The 21254-nt window shown below is 48.0% G+C and overlaps 2 protein-coding genes across 8 annotated transcripts in view; one reads left to right on the forward strand and one right to left on the reverse strand.

Moving 5' to 3' along the window:
• The first annotated feature begins 9142 nt into the window (after positions 1-9142).
• SLC31A2 (solute carrier family 31 member 2) lies at positions 9143-17589 on the forward strand. Of its 2 annotated transcripts, XM_043453568.1 has the most exons (5): positions 9143-9258; positions 10259-10454; positions 13180-13246; positions 15282-15471; positions 16540-17589. In XM_043453568.1, exons 3-5 carry the CDS (start codon positions 13180-13182, stop codon positions 16706-16708), a joined length of 426 nt encoding a protein of 141 aa, XP_043309503.1. In that variant the 5' UTR covers positions 9143-9258; positions 10259-10454; the 3' UTR covers positions 16709-17589. The 2 variants fall into 2 exon arrangements, with proteins under 2 accessions (XP_043309503.1, XP_043309502.1); XM_043453567.1 differs by lacking the exon at positions 10259-10454 and having other exon boundaries at positions 9151-9258.
• Positions 17590-19611: 2022 nt separating this feature from the next.
• The window catches only part of FKBP15 (FKBP prolyl isomerase family member 15), a 56091-nt gene continuing 54448 nt past the window's right edge, over positions 19612-21254 (reverse strand). For all 6 annotated transcript variants that reach the window (XM_043453556.1, XM_043453552.1, XM_043453554.1 and 3 more), the window contains one exon: positions 19612-20251. In XM_043453556.1, the coding sequence (XP_043309491.1) occupies positions 20174-20251 (78 nt within the window). In that variant the 3' untranslated portion in view covers positions 19612-20173. The remainder of the gene's footprint in view (positions 20252-21254) is intronic.

The raw sequence follows: 21254 nt of genomic DNA on the forward strand, positions 1-21254 counted from the left end.
CAGACTTTTGAACTCTGTGGGAGAAGGTGAGGGTGGGATGTTTTGAAAGAACAGCATGTATATTATCTATAGGGAAACAGATCACCAGCCCAGGTTGGATGCATGAGACAAGTGCTCGGGCCTGGTGCACTGGGAAGACCCAGAGGAATCGGGTGGAGAGGGAGGTGGGAGGGGGATCGGGATGGGGAATACGTGTAAATCCATGGCTGATTCATGTCAATGTATGACAAAACCCACTGAAATGGTGTGAAGTAATTAGCCTCCAACTAATAAAAAATAAATAAATAAAATAAAAGAAAAGAAAAGTGCCTTATTTTTAAAAAATTGTGGTAAAATACATATGACATAAAACTTAACCATCTTAACAGTTTTAAAGTATACAGTTCCACAGTGTTAGGCATATTTATTGTGTGCAACCAAGCTCCAAAACTCTCTTCATCTTGCAACTCTGCATTTTATGACCAAGGCTCAGAGGCTGTCTAGCATCACTCTTGCTGCATTCTGTCGGTAGTGTTGGCCCAGAGAGAACAGAGACCTCTCCCCCACCTCTCAATGGGAGGAATGTCAAAGAATTTACAGTTATAAAACCTCCATATAGGTAGAGATACATTCATTAGATTACTCCTTTCTGCCCTGGACGCCACTGAGGACGCTTCACTAAAGTCTTCCGCACCTACCGCCATCTTGTGTAAGTCAGAGTCTCCCAAAGAGCCTGAACAGTCGTGAAAGCTTTTCATTGGAGGTTTGAGCTTTGAAACAACCAATGAGAGTCTGAGGAGCCATTTTAGGGTTTTTTGTTTGTTTGTTTTTCTTTTTGGGCAGTACTGCCCGTGTTGTGCGGGATCTTAGTTCTCTGCCAGGGATTGCGCCTGTGTCCGCTGCAGTGGGAGTTCAGTGTCTTAACCACTGGCGCACCAGGGAAGTCCCTGAGGAGCCATTTTGAGCCATGGGTAAAGCTCACAGACTGGGTGGTAATGAAGGATCCAAACACCAGGTGCTCCAGAGGCTTCAAGTTTGTCACGTGTGCCACTGTCGAGGTGAGTGTGGCCACAAAGGCAAAGCCTTTAGGTGGATGGAAGAGTTATGGAACCCAAGAGGGCTGTCTCAGGAGAAGATTCTCAAAGACCCGATGGCCACCTAACTGTGAAAAAGATTTTTGTTTTGTGGCATTGAAGAAGACACTGAAGAAACTATCGCCTAAGAGGTTATTTTGAACAGTATGGGGAAATTGAAGTGACTGAAATCATGACTGACCGAGGCAGTGGGAAAAAGAGAGGCTTTGCCTTCATAGCCTTTGATGACCACGACTCCGTAGGCTAGACTGCCATTCAGAAACACCATACAGTGAGCAGCCACAACTGTGAAGAAAGGAAAGCCTCATCTAAGCAAGAGATGGCTAGTGCTTCATCAGGCCAAAGAGGTCAAAAGTAGTTCCAGAAACTTTGGTGGTGGTCATGGAGGTAATTTTGGTGGGAATGACGGCTTTGGTCATGGAGGGAACTCAAGTGGTCAAGGTTTCTTTGGTGGCTGCCATGGTGGTGGAGTGGGATGGCTATAATGGATTTGGTAGTGATTGAAGCAGTCTGGGAGGTGATGGAAGCTACAAGGATTCGGGCAATTACAACCATCCATCTTCACATTTCGGACACATGAAAGGAAGAAATTTGGAGGCAGAAGCTCTGGCCCCTATGGTGGTAGAGGCCAATAGTTTGCCAAACCATGAAACCAAGGTGACTATGGCAGTTCCAACAGTAGCAGTAGCTATGGCAGTAGCAGAAGGTTTTAATTACTGCCAGAAAGCAAAGCTTAGCAGGAGAGGAGAGCCAGTGAAGTGACAGAGAAGCTACAGGTTACAACAGATTTGTGACTCAGCCAAGCACAGTGCTGGCAGAGCCCAGTTGCTACAAAGAAGACATGTTTTAGACAACAGTCATGTGTATAGGCAAAAAATCCCTTGAGGACTGCATTTCTGACTAACTGTACAACATAACAGGTTTTTCAGTTTCTGTTCTGTGGAAAATGTAAAGCATTCCAACAAAGGGTTTTGAGGTAGATTTTTTTTTCACCCATGCAGTTGATTGCTAACTGCAATAGTCTGATTATAATGCTGAATGTTATTGCTGTTCAGTCTCTCAGTTGAGTCTGACTCTTTGCAACCCAGCGAACTGCAGCACGGCAGGTCTCCCTGTTCTTCACTGCCTCCCGGAGTTTGCTCAAACTCATGTCCATTGAGCCAGTGATACCATCCAACCATCTCATCCTCTGTCACCCCCTTCTCCTCTTGCCTTCAATCTTTCCCAACATCAGGGTCTTTTCCAGTGAGTCAGCTCCTTGCATCAGGTGGCCAAAATACTGGAGCTTTAGCTTCAGCTGAATAAATATGTCTTTTTTTAAAAATGTGCTGCGTAAAGTTAGCCAAAAGTAGACATTTTGGTCAACTATCCCAAAGATGTGAAGTTTAGAATTCCTTTCAGGTGATGCCAGGCTCCGTTCAAAATTTATTTACATACTGCTTTAGTGGAGAAGCCATCATCTTCCAAAACCTTGATGTAGCTGAACTGACAATCACTGTGTTGTCACCTGGAGTTCACTGTTGAAAGGGTCACCCAAGCAAAGTCATGGAGTTTTTAGTTATTAATATAATTATTGCCACATCCTAGGCAATATGTCTAATGTGAAAATTGATACCAGATAAAGTTATAGATGGGAATGAAGCTTTTGTATCATCTATTATCATGAATAATCAAGAAATGATTTAATACCTTCAAAAAACAAAAAACTACCGTAGAAGTAAGGCATAAGATCTCAAGGCCCTGCTTAGGGTTTTCCCAGGAAGCATCTTTGGTACATTTGGGTAAAATATGTGCACTTTCCTGGGGTCCCTTTTCCCACTGTAGCTGGTGGGGGTGGGTGGGAGGAGGCGTTCTCATCTCCCATCTTGCACCTGTTAGTCTGAGGTTGTAACAACTGTTCACAGCCTTCTAGATGTGGACAGTGCTGGGCCAGGTGCAAGTTGAGGGGCCTGAGTCTGCTACTGACTCAGTATCAACCCTGGGAAGTCCTGTCCTCTCTCTGGGTGGCCACATCAGTCCTTCTGGCCCCAGCATTGCTGCAAGAATCCAGATTGACAGCAAGAGCCTTTGCAAACAGAAAGAAAGTGATTGCAGGGGTAACTGCTTGATATTCACCCAGGAGGAATCAGGCTGATCTAAATGCCCGACTTGATCAGTGAAAGGTATTCACAACCCCAACAGGAGTAAGAGAGAGGGCTGAAAGGTAGGCTGCACTCCAGGGATCTGTCTCCCGCCTGCCTGTCCTCTGTTTAAGTTTTCCTAAGACTTCACAACTCAAGACCAGGGCTTCCTAAAGACACTCTCACCTTTTTGCGTGTGTGAGTGCTAAGTCTCTTCAGTCACATCCGGCTGTTTGCAACAGTATGGACCATAGCCTACCAGGTTCCTCTGTCCATGGGATTCTCCAGGCAAGAATACTGGAGTGGATTGCCATTCTCTGCTCCAGGGGATCTTCCCAACCCAGCGATTGCACCCATGTCTCTTATGTCTCCTATGTTGGCAGGCGAGTTCTTTACCACTAGTGGCACCAGGGAAGCCCTTCAACTTTTTAACCCCCTCTAAACAGACGTTCCAAATTGGGAAAGGAGTACATCAAGGCTATATATTGTCACCCTGCTTATTTAACTTATATGCAGAATACATCATGTGAAATGCCAGGTTGGATGAAGCACAAGCTGGAATCAAGATTGCTGGGAGAAATATCAATAACCTCAGATATGCAGATGACACCATCCTTATGGCAGAAAGCGAAGGAGAACTAAAAAGCCTCTTTATGAAATTGAAACAAAGAGAGTGAAACAAGAGAGTGAAAAAGTTGACTTAAAAGTCAACATTCAAAAAACTAAGATCATGGCATCCAGTCCCATCACTTCATGGCAAATAGATGGGGAAACACTGGAAACAGTGACAGGCTTTATTTTCTTGGGCTCCCAAATCACTGCAGATGGTGACTGCAGCCATGAAATTAAAAGACGCTTGCTCCTTGGAAGAAAAGCTTTGACCAACCTAGAAAGCAAATTAAAAAGCAGAGACATTACTTTACCAACAAAGGGCCAACTAGTCAAAGCCGTGGTTTTTCCAGTAATCATGTATGGATGTGAGAGTTGGACTATAAAGAAAGATGAGTGCTGAAGAACTGATGCTTTTAAACTGTGGTGTTGGAGAAGACTCTTGAGAGTCCCTTGGACTGCAAGGAGATCCAACCAGTCCATCCTAAAGGAAATCAGTCCTGAATATTCACTGGAAGAACTGATGCTGAAGCTGAAACTCCAATACTTGGGCCACCTGATGTGAAGAACTGACCCATTGGAAAAGACCTTGATGCTGGGAAAGATTGAAGGCAGGAGGAGAAGGGGACAACAGAGGATGAGATGGCTGGATGGCATCACTGACTCGATGGACGTGAAGTCTGACAAGCTCTGGGAGTTGGTGATGGACAGGGAAGCCTGGCATGCTGCAGTCCATGGGGTTGCAAAGAGTCGGACATGACTGAACGACTGAACTGAACTGAAACAGGTTGTGTGTTTTTTGGTATGACCGGTAGTCTCTATACCCCTGCTCTGTGAGTTTGGGAGGAAGGGCCATGCTTGGGTTTGCTACCATTATCGTGGGCTGCAAGGCCTCATGACTTCACAGCTGCTGTTTTCCAGAGCTGGGGCATGGCCCTCTGTCTTGCCTGTCACTGTTCCTCCCCTGGCGACCCAGAGGCCCTTCGCTCCAAGCTCCCTCTTTTAGGCTGAGGTATTTTGTGGGTTGGGGGAGGGTATCCCTGCTTTTCCTTGTGCTTCTTCCCACAAACCTAACTGCTCCCACAATCCTCCCCAAACCTGCCACAGTCTCATGGGAAATAAAACCATCACATCCAGAGGCTGCCTCGGTTTCTACCACTTCCTTCCTCTGAAGCAATGAAGCACATGTCTGCAAGGGTGTGTTGATTCATTTAACGAACACTGGCAGACAGTGCCTGTTGTAACATGAGCTCTTGTAGGGACAGGGAGTGCCTTCTTGAATAAAAATACAGAAATCTCTGTTCTTGAGCTTCCATTTGAGTGCAGAGATAGGAACAATAGATAACCAATTTGAACAGGATGCTACCCAATGATGCGTGCCATGAAAAACAATAAAGCCGAGTAAGATGGGGGGCGGGGGTGGACGCGGTTGGTGAGGGATACAAAAGGGATTGCAGTTTTAAATCAGGGATCAGAGTAGACCTCGCTAAGAGAGTGACATTTGGGAAAGAAAAGGGAAACTGCAGGAAGAAAAGCATACATTAAAAACCACTTTGGGGATCTTCCCTGGTGGTCCAGTGGTTAAGAATCCATGTTACAAATGCAGGAGTCATGGGTCTGATCCCTCATTGGGGAACCCTGCCCACTGGGGCTAAAAAATTTTAATGGTTCTTTGTCACAGAATAAATTTCTGACTTCATGATTATTATTTACTTATTCAGCTGTGCCAGGTCTCAATCATGGCATGCTGGCTCTAGCTCCCTGACCAGGGATAGAACCTGAGCCCCCTGAACTAGGAACCACTGGACCACCAGGGAAGTCCCAAAGTCCTGGCTTTAAACATGGACTTCAGGTTGTTGGTGGCCTGGCTCCTGCTTTCCCCAACCTCATCAACACAAAGTTCACATCAAACAGAAACACACAGGCACACTCTATCTCCATTTCTGATCAACCTCCAGTGTGCATACTCCCCCTATGCCACACAGCCCAGATGCCTAATGTTGTGTTATGTATTATGTATATACTATACATTATGCTACTCATAGCATATATATATATATATATACATATACACACACACACACATATTTATATGTATATATATAATAGCAGAGGTTTGTGGAAGAACAAGGAAGTTAACTGAATAGAGCTACATGGAAAACATGTAAAAATCCTAGCCATAAAGTATTCAACCCCAACCTCAAGCTCCCTTATAACTGTAGATCATCAGTGTATGAAGGGGCAGTTAGAGGTCATCCATTCCAGAAAGGCCCAGAGAGGGATAGAAGTGCCCATGGGGTCACACAGCCTTATCTGCACATCAAAGCCAGATATTCTGCAGAAGTAATATTTTGTAGACTTTTCATGAGACATCAAGTTCCTCTACTGAACCTCAACAGGAGAAATGACTGGTTGGATTTTCCCTCCACCAACTGAGCAGGCATGAGCTGATCTCTGTGGTAACTGAGACAGTACTGTCTTTTCTGACCGGGGATTCTGTCCTGTCCTGGGGCTGTAGGTGAGCACTGGAAAGACAAGGGCAGATTCTCTGCTGTTTCTCAGGAGAAGGGGAGCCTACAAGTACAGAATCCAGAAAGAATCTCTTGTCATGGACTGAGGCTTGGCCACATATGATGTTACCTTTATGAACTGGGATTCTGTTCTCTGCCTGGGCGCCAGAGGAGGGGTGTCTTTGGTGGTTCAGGAAGTAAATGGGCACTTTAGAACTTTAGGACTGTTACAATCATAACACACATAAGGAAGTGAGAATTAAATGTGAAGTTCATCAGATCGTAACAAGGCCAACAAAAATAGTCAAATGAATAAAGCTGTGTTGAAAATCCTTCGATGCAAGGTGGAGGAGTGCGTGGGAGCCTGCTACTGTGAAGGTTAAGTCCTCTTATTTCTGTTGCCCAGATGAGACCCAGAGAGGTGAGAAATTACACCCAAATCACCAAGCTCTAGAGGCCCAGATGCTTCAAGGATACCTCTTCTCCCCATTGCCTCCTCCATGGGGCCTGGCACACCCCTGACAGCCGAGGCCGTCCCCCTCAGACCCCCTCACAGTGCCGGCCCCACGCTCTTCCCTGAGGCTGCCCAATCCCTGATTTCCCTCAACACTCACTGTCTTTCAGACTGAGGCCCTTAGGAGCTGTGTGACTTTGTGCAAGTGGCCTGACCTCTGAAGTGGCTTCCTCTCATAGTGTTGTCGAACCCAAGTTCACGCGCCCGATGCACAGCGAAACCAAACCGACCGAAATGTCCGAGTTTGGAGCAGAGAAAGGTTTATTGCAGGGCTGAGCATGAAGAACAGAGCAGGTAATGCTCAAAAGGACTCAAAATCCCTAACGGGTTTCAGGGAAGCATTAAAAAAAAAGTTCTTTATTTATTTGCCTGCACTGCATCTTAGTTACAGCATGCAGGGTCTTCCATGTGTCATGTGGGATCTTTCCTCTCTATTTGTGACACACGTGTTCCAGAGCACAGGCTGAGTAGCTATGGCATTCTGGCTTAGTTGCTCCATGGTATGTGGGATCTTAGTTCCCCAACCAGGGATCAAACCCATGTCCCCTGCATTGCAAGGCAGATTCTTAACTACTGGACCACCAGTGAAGTCCCTTTGGGGAAAGCATTCTTTTTTTTGTGGTGGGGGGGAAGCATTCTTAAAGACAAGGTGAGGGAAAGGAGTTTCAGGGTGTGTGATCAGCTTGTGCACAATTCTCTGACTGGTTGATGGTGAGGTAACAGGGTGATGTCACAGGGGTCAACAATATTAATCTTCAGGCTCCAGTGGGTCTGGGGGTTACACACTCACGGTCATCTAATGTTAACTTCTTCTATTTGGTGGGTTTTAGCATCTGTAATGGAGAAAGCAATGGCACCCCACTCCAGTACTCTTGCCTGGAAAATCCCATGGACAGAGGAGCCTGGTAGGCTGCAGTTCATGGGGTCGCTAAGAGTTGGACAGGACTGAGCGACTTCACTTTCACTTTTCACTTTCATGCATTGGAGAAGGAAATGGCAACCCACTCCAGTGTTCTTGCCTGGAGAATCCCAGGGACGGGGGAGCCTGGTGGGCTGTCGTCTATGGGGTCGCACAGAGTCGAACATGACTGAAGCGACTTAGCAGCAGCAGCATCTGTAAAACAACTCAGGAAATTCGCATCAGATACTGTTATCTAGATACTCCAGGAAGGAACACAAGCTTCTGTGACTGCCATATGGCTGATGTATTTTTTAAGTTCTTACCCGTTTCTCCTGGCTCAGCACCCAGTTCTTGTCACTACGTGTTCACCCTTTCAGTCACCAATTCTTGAGTCAGGTTTTTGTGGCTCAGGAGAGACTTAGGAGACGAACTTTTCTACAAAGAAGAAGCAGGCAGAGGACGTGGGGAGGGTCTGTCCCAGGAAGGAACCACAGGATCCTGTTCAGTTACAATAGAACGGAAATATTTGCTGCTAACGATGACAATGGCTACCATTTTTTGAGCAAGCTCCCACTGCCAGGTTCTCTGATGAGGATTTAACACGCAAGACTTCACTTAAGCCTTACAATAGCTTTATGACATGCTTCTATTCTTCTTTCCGTTTTACCCACCAGGAAACCAAGGCTCAGAAATGTAAAGCCATTTGCTGGAGGTCCTGTAGCCAGTTCTTGTTGGCGCAGGATTTTGAAATGAGGTCATATTCCAGGTTCAAGGTCTGCTAGTGCTGCCTCTTGTAAGGTTTCTCTAAGAAGCCATTTGCCTCCTAGAAGGACTGGCAAAGGGTTACTAAATATATTTTAAATTAAATACTGTTAAATGTCCCTCATCCCCTATAAAACTCTCCCCACCCCAAGCAGGATGGATGAAATGGACAGAGAATACAGAAAAACGGCTACACCAATAAGAAGAAAGTTTACCATCCTAGTTATTAGAGAGATACAATTGAAATTACAACCGTGTATTGCTTTTCGTTTCAGATTTTAAAAGACAAGAAGAAAGAGAAGAAGAAGAAAAAGAAGGATGGTTACATGAAAAGCTTGGGGCATTATTTCTTTAATTTACTTCTAACTTCTTTTATCACGTCCAGAAGATGGACTTAACAGGTGTTAAGCTGTTTATTATAACAAGCAATAAATCCTTTTACGATAATTGAAAGACAAGTCAAGTGCAAAACAGGACAGGGCCCAAAGGGAAGGCAGAAGGGACCCCGCTGTGCCGGCGGCTCTGGTCCAGAGGCCGGCTCCGCTCCCTTCTTGGAGCTCGCCAGGAGGTCCGGCCGGTGGGTGCGCCCGAGGATGCGGGGAGCACTGTGGGGACCACAAGTCCCAGGCGCCCGCGCGCGCGCCTCGCCCGGACCACGTGACCGCGCAGCCCCGGTCGCGATCGCGGCGGCTGTCCGGGCTCGGAGCCCCAGTCCCGAGCGAGCAGACGCGGCCCCGGCGCCCGGCCGCCCAGCACGCTCACCATGGCGGTGAGTCCGGGCGCCTCCTGGAGGAGCGGACGCGGGGTGGGCGCAGGGACCCCCGAGCAGGCGACCCCGGGCATCCCGCGGTGCCCGCCGCCGCTGGCAGGGGGCGGGTGAGGGGGTGTGCTGGCAGCAGTGTCAACACCGGGAAGGGGAGAGCTGCCCGGGGCTTTGGGGTTTTCTTTCTATCTGTTCCTCCTGCTGGGAGTCAGTCCGGCTTGACTAGCAGTCACTACGCGCTGGTGTGGCGCGGATGAGGGTCGGGGTGCGCTGCGTGAAGACAGTCGGGGGGTGGGGGTTCCCCCTGCTCTGGGCGCGGTGACTTGGAGGAGATTGCGGGGAGGCGCCCATGAGGAGGGAATTCTCGGAGCATTTCAGCCGGCGTCTGGGCGCGCGTACACACCCCCGGGGCGGTTCCCTGCCTTCTCAAGTTCGTGATCTGATTCTTTTGGGGGAACAAACAAACAAACAAACAGACCTTGCCACTTTCCATCCTCTTACACTTGGGTTAGAAATAGCGTTTCAGAGAAACTAGTTTTCTTGGTAGAGTTCACCTGGGCTGGAGAGAATGACAGCTTGCAAAACTCTTCGGTCTGTGAATAAATCATGTACACAGTTTTCTTCCTCCAGGAAGAATGTCATAGAATTGAAGATTCAGGAAGCCAACGCAGGTCATTTAGTCAAACGCACACACCCAACTCCCGACGGCCCTCTAAAAGGGGAAACAGATGGGAAGGGTTTATATGAAAAGTTCCCCAGCCAGGCAGTGGCAGGACTGGGACCTTAATCTGCCCCTAAACTCTTTGGTTTATAAATGAGGGCGCTTTTCTGGAAGTGTTTGTTGTCGCTGTTCAGTTGCTATGTAGTGAGTGTCGGACTCTTTTGCGAGGCAATGGACGGTGGTTTTCCAGGCTCCTCTCTCCTTGGGATTCTCAAAGCGTGAGTAACTCCAAATGAGAAAATAAAGAAGAAACAAGTCCCGTGATTGCTGTCTTCTTCCCCATAGTCCCTCCCCGCAGGGTGGGGCCCTGAACCAGACTGATAATTTAGCTACTGGAGGCCCTGGTTTATCCTAAGCTGTGAAACTGGATGAGAGGCCCGCCCCTTGGGTGTCTGACCACCGGGCTCTTTGACTGAAAACTGCAGCTCCAAGTCAGGGTGTGCAGATTTGAATCTATTTCTCCTGTGAAAAGGCAAGAGAGGTGAGTCTTTGTCCCTCCTTCGGGCCCCTCACTCCCCGGTGGGGTGGATGCTCTGTAGGGACACTTGCAGCTTGGAAAACCTGCACTGTCCATCTTCCCTCGGCTGCTTCCTGCTTCAGAAGACGTCCTAGCCACCTGCCTCCCTGGCTGGGTTAGATGTCTTCCAGGGATCTTCGTCCCCAGTACCCCCAGCTGCGGGCACCGCCCCCCCGCCCCCGGCCCCAAGCTAATGCCTCCCCCTTGCTGAATACATACACCCCTTTGTCCTATTTGTTCACTCCCTCTCCCCAACAGACATTCGCTCTTTGGGGGCCAAGCACTTGTCTCATTTGTCTATCTCCAGCACCTGCACCCCTAGCACAGCTTTTGGGGGTGTTCCAATCTACTGCGAAAACTGTTTGGGGTCCCTGAGATAGCTGACCCAAGCCTAAGGATGACAGAAGGAACCCAGTTATGGAACCTGATTAATTAGCCACAGGGGACATTCCAGTCATGCCAACTGCTTTGTCAAAGGAACTCGGAGTAGGGGTCAAGGCGCCACACCTCACTCCACCTGCAGAGACGGTGCTGTAGGCTTCTGAAATTCCTTGAGTGCAATTCCAGTGTAAATGCAGTTTCACAGGATTACGTGTACCTTTTGTTTTTCCATATCACTTTTTTGTGAACATTTTGCCACCTCAACTGATACTCTTTTTGAAATCGTAACACAGGGTATCTCTGGGTAGTAGGACTCAAAATAATTTTTTACTTTCTTTTTGGTACTGTTTCAGCTTTTTCTGTTGAGCAAGTATCACTTTCATATTAGGGAGATAAAAGCTATCTTTATTTTAAAATTATTCAACATGATTTTTAAAAGACTGTCTAGGTTTCAGTTTTCATCTTACGAGGTCTTGGACAAATCCTTTCCCCTTTTGGAACTCCTTTTACCCATCTGCAAATGAGAAGTGGTTAGAAGGGGACTAGAATTGGACCAGATCAATGTTTTTCACATTGAATTTCAGCAGAGCTCAGACCTCTCTCCCCTCTTCACCTGTGTTTTATATCGTGGAGTTACAAGGAAGATTTTGTCAGTGTTCTGTGGGGAAAAAAGGTGAAAACCAGGGGAGTAAAAATTCTCTGAGAAAATGTTCTGGAGATATAATAGCATGGTGACTAGTTAATAATACTGTACTATAGATGTAAAGGTTGCTAAGAGTAGATCTTTAGAGTTCTTATCACAAGAAACAAACATTGTAATTGTCATGATGGATGTTAACTAGACTTCTTGTGATGACCATTTTGCAATATACACATATTGGAATCATGTTGTACACCTGAAACCAATACATTATTTGTCAATTATGTCTCAATTAAAAAAAAAATTTTCTGAGGACACTCTGGCATTTGAAGATTCTAATATTTGGTCATTGTCTTTGAAGGCGAAGTCTTCCACCAACTGATCCCAACTCAGCCAGGATCTGCTTAGCTATAGTTGGGCACTGACGGTGCCTCTGCTTGTTGAGGTCTTACCTGGTGACAAGAGGGAAACATCCCTTCCTTGAGAGTGTGAACTGATTGATTTCTCTGGCTTTAATCTTGCCAAACAGTCATTAAGCCTGATGCAGGCATTTAGAATCCCCATTCAGTTCCCATCTTGTCTTCTCTTGGTCACTGAGAGGCAGCACAGACGGATGGGGCTTTGGCATCTAACTAAACTCGGGTTTGAATCCCAGTTCTGCCAACTTATTAATGCTAGCTTTGTGACCTTCAGCAAATTACTTTTCAGAGCCCAGTTCCCTGTTTTCTTTCTCATATGATAGACCTAATTGGTCCTGCCACACGGAAGATTGTGGTGAAGTGAGATATTATATGCAAAGCCCTTGATGCCACCCAGAACGCAGGGTGGACCAGCTCCTCTTTGAGAAGAGCCTTCAGACAGGTGCTGCGTGCCCTTTGCTTCTACCTTCATTCTTTCCACAAGTCCGTGAGCCCATCAAGGGCAGACACATTAACCTGTCTCCATAATGCTGGGCGCAGGATTAGGCTCAGCAACTGTTTAGTGAATTTTGGGTGAACAGGTGTGTAGTACGCACTGAAGACAGCTGCCCCTGGGCTCATTCATGATAAACACTGCAGATTGGCTGGGGCCCTGGGGACAAGAAGAGGCAGTCACTCCTCAGTCTAGCACGTCCTCATTGGCTTTCAAGGGCACAGAGTCGTCATCTCAGCATGACTGGGAGCCCTGTGACTTGTTGGTCCAGTGAGGCTGGGCACCCCAAGCACCTTCCTTCTACCGGGAACTGTGCTTGCTCAGTCGCTCAGTCGTGTCTGACTCGTTGTGACCCCGTGGACTGTAGCCCGCCAGGCTCCTCTGTCCGTGGGGATTCTCCAAGCAGGAATGCTGGAGTGGGTTGCCATGCCCTCCTCCAGGGGATCTTCCCAACCCAGGGATCGAACCCGGGCCCCCCGCATTGCAGGCAGATTCTTCACCCTCTGGGGCACCAGGGAAGCCCCGACCCGGAGCAGGCCAGCTCAGCCTAGCTCCGCTGCTCACCCGCCGTGGGAGCCTGGGCCATCCCCTGCCCTGTCTGGCTTCAGTTGGCTCTGATGGCTTCCAGTGGCCTTCCCAGCACTTAAATCCAGTGACCTTGTTCTCCTGGGCCTTTAGAAGAGGTTGCTGGAGAGCGATCGGGAACATGATTTCCACTGCCCTAAGTCCCCTCTGATGCAGTCCCTTCTCTTTCAGATGCATTTCATCTTCTCAGATGAGGTAGTGCTTCTCTTTGATTTCTGGAGCGTCCACAGTCCTACAGGTAAGAATTGGGAAGCCCAGACTTGTAGATTGAGAAGACTTGTACCTCCAGGCAGTGGGAACCCAGGTTCTCATCATTGTTATGCTCTGTGGACATTTTAGGGAGCCTGACTCTTCTTGCATAAATATTGAGCAGTAACTTTGCATTTGTAATTCCATTTGGAATCTCTGCCCTTCAGACTGCAAAGGGCTCTTTGTGAGGCCCAGAGAGGATGCAGCTTCCCCCTGTTACAGGGGAAGGAACTGACACCCAGAGAGGGGGAAAGACTTGTCCAGGGACACATGGTGTGCATCAGAACCAGAACTAGATCAGGTCCTCTTGTTGCCTCCTAGCACCTCCTTCATACAGGGTTCAGCTCAGAAGCCCAGAGTAGCTGCTGAAGCCTTTGACCTCAAATGAGACATAAATTTGAAAGAGACAAGTATTCCTTTGACTTGAAAAGGCAGAGTCGGGCACTAATTCATGAGGGAGTTGTGTTTCCACTTAAGTACTTACATGTTAAAAATAGACTGCTGAGACCAGAGCGTTGTTCACTCCAGGGATCCAGCTGTCTCTGTGAGGAGTCCACGTCTCCCATCTGCCCATTTTCTCTGATCCTTCTCTCTCTCTCCAGCTCTTTAATACTTTCTCCCCCTATATGTGTTAGACCTGACTCATATTTGTTTTCTTCACCCTTTCACCATTTTTAATTTCTGGGCTTATAATCTCTGCTGGCAACCTATGGATGGAGATTGCCTTGATCACAATATACCTACCTAAAACCTGGGAACAGACTATGAAAGGCATTGTAACATAATACAAGGAACAAAGAAACAGAGCAGGATGTGTTGTTTCCTAGTTGAGTAGCTTTATTTAGTTACGAAATCTGTTATTACCTCTGTTAATAGAAATAATACATGTTTCTCAAAAAGTCACTTTGAAATAGGACATGTGATTTTGTTAACTCTAGCTTGGTAGGCAGATTGTAAAATAAAAGTGATAAGAGGACTGTTCTTAGATCAACAATGATAGTGGCAAAGGCAAAGATTATGAATAATCCAATTCTGTAGAGCTCAGGTCCATTTAAAACAATTTAAATGGCTGAAGACAACAAAATTCTGTAAAGCAATTGTCCTTCAATTAAAAAATAAATTAAATAAATAAAAATATAACAATTTAAAAATTGCTGTGTTTTGGAAGTTTCAATTCTTAGTTCTTATTCATTCAATTAAGTTGTGTTGAGTACCGTCAAAAAATAAAATAAAATGAATAAAAATAGACTGGAAGAAGCCCAAACGCCCACCACTGTAGGTATTGATCAAAATTGATGCTGGTTGTTAGCTAGGACCTCAGCAGGGGTTGTTGGCGGAGGTCTTTGTGGCAGGGTGGCTAGGCTCCCAGAGTGAGTGTTCCAAGAGAAAAAGGTAGGGGAAAAAAAGAGAGAACAAGTTTTAAAAAAAAAAAAAAAGCCTAGTTTTTAAAACCTAGCTTTGGAAGTAAGCATCATTTCCACCTTTATTGGCTGAGGCAGTCACAGAGGTCTTCTGGGACTACAGGGGAGGGAACAGATCCCACCACTTGATGGCGGGGGTGCTGACACCGTAAGAAGAGCGTGTGGGGTGGGACAGAGCGAGGCGGCCATCTCTGGAGAATCTAATCTTCCACAGACATTATGAAGCCACGGAAATAAGGTAGATCTGCGTGAACTAGAGGGAACCCATGCACCATGTACCGAGTGCTGCCACAGGGGTGCAGCTGGGCCGGTGGGCCGGTGGGCACGCTCCCCGCCACCCCCCAGCTTTGCCACGTGGCTTTTCCTGCTGAGCTCAAAGCCACACTCCAGCAGGCCACTCCCACCAATGATGGGCTGGAAGGGGAGACAGGAGTTCTGAGCCCAGCAAGAGTGGGGAAGAAGATGCAAGAGGAACGGAGGAGGAATGGATTCAGAGGGAGGGTGGGCGGTGCCCTGCCCTCCTTGTGCCAAGTCCCCAGCGAAGCTGCCGGAAAGGGGCAGTATTTGCCTGGCTGGGCTCTGTAACTCGGTCTCCTTCGACAGGCATGGCCCTTTCTGTGTTGGTCATCTTGCTTCTGGCGGTGTTGTATGAAAGCATCAAGGTTGGCAAAGCCAGGCTGCTCCACCAGGCCCTGATGAACCTGTCCATCCCCACCAGCCAGCAGCTTATCGAAGAGGCAGACCAGGATTCTTCAAGCTCAGACTCCCTGCCTGTCAGTAGAAGCCCTCTCAGGTAACAGACGTGGGGTGGGGGTGGGGGAACGGGCAGAGTCCTCACATTAACCTTGAGAGGTAGGCTGGACCCACAGGACACTTAGCCCCACTTCATCCAAGGGAACTGAGGCCCAGGGGTGGACCAGGACTTGCCCAAGTGCTTCCAGTTAGTTAGCAGTGACGTGGACTACAGCCAGGTCTCCTGATGCCCAGGCTGGAGCTCTCTGAACAGCCACATGGGAGGCTCCAATCTTTCTGACTCCGGTGCAAGCCTCAGTCCAGCAACAAGGGTGTCTATTCAGCCCACCCCCAAACCTCAGTGGGTTTTCTTAGGTCACTAAGGCTTCCAAACCCAAGATGGTACCTGCAGCTCTTCCTATACAAATGATAAAAACTGTTGTCAGCAGCGTACCAGCTTGGTAGAGGGCAACCTCTTGCTCCTTCCTCCCCACCCCATTCTGATAGCCACTGGGGATCCCCATTCTGCCCTCTCCGCAGCTCTGGCTGTGCTAACTGTGTCTGTCTGCTCCTTAGGGTGGGGCCTTGAACAGTCACAAACCCGCTGCAAGGGAGGTGTTTTCATACTGGCCTTACCAACACATGTTTTACTGATGAGGACATTTCAGTTCAGAGAGGTTAAGACGCTTGCGCTGAGCCATAGTTGGAACCTGGCAGAGCCGGAAATCAATCTGTTACCAGGGTCCATGCTCTTTCCATTGTAATACTTGCTTTCACAGCTCACAGTTGATTCAGGGGGAAAAAAGTCTGCCTTACTGATGATTTTGTATTATCCTTTGTCAGATGTGATTGATCACGTATCTCATTTTCCCCTTTTGCCCTGGGTACCGGGAAGCTCAGAGCTCAATGTGGTGGAGAAATGATTATCCCAAACTCCTTATACAAGTCCCTCTTCCCTTCTCTATCACTGGTTTCTGACATGTCTCTTTAAAAATAAATCTCTCCTGGGTGAAGCATACAAATTATAAATAGGCTAGTCCTGTAACTCGGTTGCTCTTTCCACTCCCTGACACCAACTCCTAGCTTCTGGCTCACTGCCGGCATTAACTCAGCGTTCCTGTTCATCCAGGTGGTTTTTGTGTCACTTCGGCCAGTCTCTGCTCCATGTCGCTCAGGTGGTCGTTGGCTACTTCATGATGCTGGCGGTTATGTCCTACAACACCTGGATTTTCTTCGGCGTGGTCCTGGGCTCAGGTGTGGGCTACTACCTAGCCTACCCACTTCTCAGCATGACTTAGCTGGTTGAGGGTGAGGGCTCTGGAGGCTAGAAAGACCTGGGGCCTCGTTCCAGACCTTGAACTGCCCGACCCACATCTCCTGTTTCTTCTTCTGGCTGTTCTCAAGGCATTGCCAGCTCCTGGAAACTTTCAGCTGAAGCCAGCACTTGCTCCCTGGAGTTCTGAGGCCATTGCCGCTCCTCAGCCAGGCTGCAGAGGGCCCTGGCGAAGTCTTTCTGTGCCTTTAAGAAGGCTGCTGTGACAGGAGGGAGGGTGGAGACCAGAACCTGGCGGCAGATTTCATAACCATGGCAGCACCTGCTGGGACCCCTTTCCCTCCCTTGGGGGAAGAGTAAGTGACAGCTGACTAAAGGCCAAGAAGCAGGATCGTTACCAGGGCTGTGACCTACCCTCCGAATACAGTGAGCTCCTCCCACGGGATGGCACTGCCTACCGGAAGGTGATAGTTACATGGCTTCAGGTGTCGGGGAGCTCTTCGTGGCCTTAATCTTATCCTGATCCTCCTCCTAATGCAAAACCAAGAATTCACTGAGTAATATTCAATACTAATGTTTTCTATTTATTACTTACTGCTCACCCATAGTGATCTGGTGGGGATACATGCTTCGTTCAAATACTGAGTATGCCATACGGCGTATCGACTGAAGATGTAATCAGCCATCAAGCCAAAGCCTTACATGAGTAGAGTTAGGTGGGGGGCTCTTCAGATACTGAACCTTTTCGCTTTAAAGAAAAAGAAAGAAGAGACCCAGGGAGAGAAAAGCACTGCTGTCTACTGTAATGTCTACACTCAAGTACCTCATGGGCTAGAGGAAAGATGGTCTGAAGCTTTGAGAATAAAAAAGAAATTATTTTAATAAATATATATTTTTAAATAGTCAGTGACTGTCTTTTGTTTCTCCTCTTTCAAACAGCAAGCTCACAGAACCCTGCAGGAGCTGAGTAGGGCTGTCCAAGGCCTGAGTCTGTCTGTCTCCCATGAAGACAACTCTGCTCCACAAAACCCAGCCCTGAAATGCTGTTCCCTCAGCAGACACCCTCAATGCCAGCCTAGTCAACAAGTCATTCTTCTGTTCACATAACAAATAATGATGGTGAACCTGCCATAAGAAAAAGAACTGTCACATGGACTATAAACACCCATGTCGGCACTGTTATTAGCACCTTCTCTCCCTGAGGGCAGAAGCAAAAATATATTAAAGCCGCTTTTTCAAATTTACAGTAAGAAAGAGCTGAAACAGAAAGTATAGTATGTGACGCCTTCAGTACTGATCGGTGTATTCTCCCCACATAAGCAGGGAGCTGGGAAGCTGCTCAGTGTCACAACAGGTGTTAAGATTTGTAGTCTTGTAGTTGGATGGTCAGGCATCCACTTCTGTGTCCAGCTTAGGTCCCTCCCCTGCCCTGAGGCACCGCTGAGATAATCTCCATAGGTGACCAGCAGCCTCTTTAGTTTGATGGTCTCTTTAAATACATTTGAGGCTTTCACAGCATGGAGGGCTTTTTAAAAAATCTACTGTCCACAGAAATGGATTATATGGCCATGTTAAATAGGCATTTCAACTGTTTTCAGAGCCAGCTCACAAAAGGTGGTATTTTCTCTGCTTGAACTTTTGTTTTTAACAAACACCTATATAAAACTTATGTGCCAGACAGGCAGTGTTCTAAGCACTTTACAGTATTAACTCATTTAATTCCCACAATAAAGTAGAAAGTATTTCTGTCCTTGTCTTAGAGATGAGGACACTAAGGCAGCTAAATACAGTCACCCAGCTAATAAGTGGTCAGGCTCCCTGGCCTGGAGTCTGCTCATCAACTCAGATGAGGGTTGTGGCTGAGAGAGGAACTGGCTTCGGCCACACGGCATCCAGTGGAACAAGGGTGTGAATGCAGACAGTGGGGGCTGAAAAGTCTATGCTGTGTGTATTTCACCCTAACAGGACAGAAAATTCTGTTTCAGGGGACCTGGGGTGGGGCCCAGGAGCCTGCATTTCTGACATACACCACTGCCCGCCTCCCTCAACCCAAGACAGAGGCTGCTGGGCCGGCCGAGAGGCCTGGCTTCAGAATCCCACGGCCAGGATTTGCATCCCTGTTCTGTTACTAGCTGTGTAACGTTAGACAGGTGACTTTACCTCTCTAAGCCTCAATCTCCTCTATAAAAGGAGGATAAATATCTCCTGTGAGGGCCGCTGGAGATGAGACAGTCTGGGTAAAGTCCCCCACAATAGCGCCTACTTGTTAAACAACAGAGTTTAGTAAATGGTAGTTCTTACTGCCTCCCAGGCCCACAAATGGAAGACAGGCTCAAAGCTATCATCAAAAAGGATACATCTGATTGTCAGGTGAGATGGAATGGAACTTGGGTTCCTATCTTATAAACATTTTAAATCAGGGAACGTTTTTATTAAAGTTACTCTACTTTTTAAAGACTGCCTACACGGTCTTTGGAAAATGCTGGAATAAATAAAATGACCATGCGTGTTTCCTCACTGCTACTCCCTGCATTAGTCCTGGACCTGGAATCAGAGGAAAAGGAAGCCACCCTTCAAGTGAAGACTCAGTCTCTCGGGGGCCATCCCTGATGGATGACAACAGGACACAGGGACCCTCTCCATCTTCTCTGCCTGGCTTCCTAGGGTGGAGGACCTGCAGGAGCCCGTGGACGACAGGACTGGTCCTAACCCTGCTGCCCTGAGCCCGCAAGGAGCCGGGATGCTGGGAGAGCAGAGTGGTGGCTTTCTGGGAAAGCCTCACAGTTCAGGGTGAAGTACCAAAGGAAAATGTCACAGTGCTTTCATGCATGTTAACCAACCCAGATCTGTTACGACCCCTACCCTCACGTTCCCAGAGAGCACAGACTGCTCTCGGAACCAGATTCGATTTCACCCCCAAAGCCTGAGTCAGGTTTCGTTGCAGACATTTATTTTAGTTTTGTTAATTTCAAATATTGATTGACCTCTTGTATCAGGTTTAAGGCAGAGAAAAGATCTACGTCCCAGTACCGCCGGCAAGGCTGTTACCTGGGTTTATTTAGATGGGGTACTTTACCCTCCACCAGTTCTGCCAGGGAGACCTCACCGCAGGCGACAGTGCCGGTGCTGGGACACAGCTGAGCACTGAGAGGCAGGTCAGTCTGGGAGTTCAGAGAATAAAAAGCTTGGGAGAGGGCAGGACTCTCATAGGGACTTGCTGGAGGGGAGCCCCCCAGCCCTTTCTCCAGGGGGGACTCTGAGGCAGGACCAGGGCGGGCTGCTGCCAACCGCAGTGTTCTGAAGACAGGTTCTCACGCTGCTTCACCTGGGCAGGCGGGGGCTCGGAGGTTGGCTAGCTCAGGTATCGGAACTACTGTCCTCAGCATGCTCACCTTCACCTCACCCCGTGGCTCGTCTAAAGCCAGCGCTGGCTGTGCAAAATCATGCCTAGGGAAGGGTAGAGAAACCTCTGCACCGGTTTCCTGGGTCTTCATCCCAGCCAGTCAATGTCATCATCATCGTCATCGTCTCCAAAAAGGGGTGTTGGGGGCGGGCGTCCCTTCATGCTCTGACAAGACAGGAAAGAGTAGTCAGTCCTCACTTGTCCCTGCACCAGATGGACTTCCCGCCGGTGCAAGATGAAGCGATCAGCATCTTTCCTGGCTCCAGGTTGGAAAGGAGACTGCTGGTTAGGGTTTAACTGAAGGGACGAACCCTGAGGCCAGCAAACCCCAGGCTTCCAGAAAAGCTGAGACAAGCAGTCAGAGAAGGGAGGCAATCTTTCAACACGGAGACAAGAAGACCAACTTTTGTTTGTCTCGTTTAGTCATTTATTTGAGAAACACGTGTATTGATTGGACAGGTTTTCTCACATGTGGTAACTGATACATTTCGTGTGGGAAGAGAAAGGGGGAGCAGGATAAGGAGACAGAGAAGCAGAGCAACCCTCAGGGCGGAGAACACAGGAAGAAGGAAGCTGGGGAGAATACAGTCACATTTGAAAAAAACGTTGCTGTGGCCTGCAGTAGCCTGTTTGGCTCTGGACATGGGCTCATCATTTGAGAGAGAGTCGAATTTAAAGTCTTGGCCACCCTACCAAGTGGAGAATCCCAAGATGAAGAAAACCCAGGGACACAGGCTCACACCCCGGTCTTGCTGGCACCTCCCTCCCTCCCTCCCACCAGGCAGGAGGATGAGGGGGATTAGCGAGTCAGAGAAAACTCTCCCCGCTTTTCGTGACTTGAGCCTCTGGCCTTTTCCCTCTAGACTGGCAGGGAGAATCCTGTGGGTTGCTGGGACTGATGCTGGAGATAGGCACTTCCGAGTGTTCTCTACTAAGTAAGGTACCTTCTGCTCTGGTGAACTACTCTGGCCCAGGATCGGACTTCCCAGGGCCAGCCAAAGGAAGGCAGTGTGATGTGCTCAGAGGTCCCTGGGCTAATTCCACCTCCACCACCAACTAACAGACCTCGAACCTCTCCGTGGGCATCAGTGAAGTGATCTCTAAATTCTGATGGTGTGGGATCTTAAAATGTGGCTCACTGCTTCTGTTTTGTTCCACCTGAGGTTCT

Source organism: Cervus canadensis, chromosome 30 (assembly GCF_019320065.1).
Source record: "Cervus canadensis isolate Bull #8, Minnesota chromosome 30, ASM1932006v1, whole genome shotgun sequence".
NCBI lineage: Eukaryota > Metazoa > Chordata > Mammalia > Artiodactyla > Cervidae > Cervus > Cervus canadensis.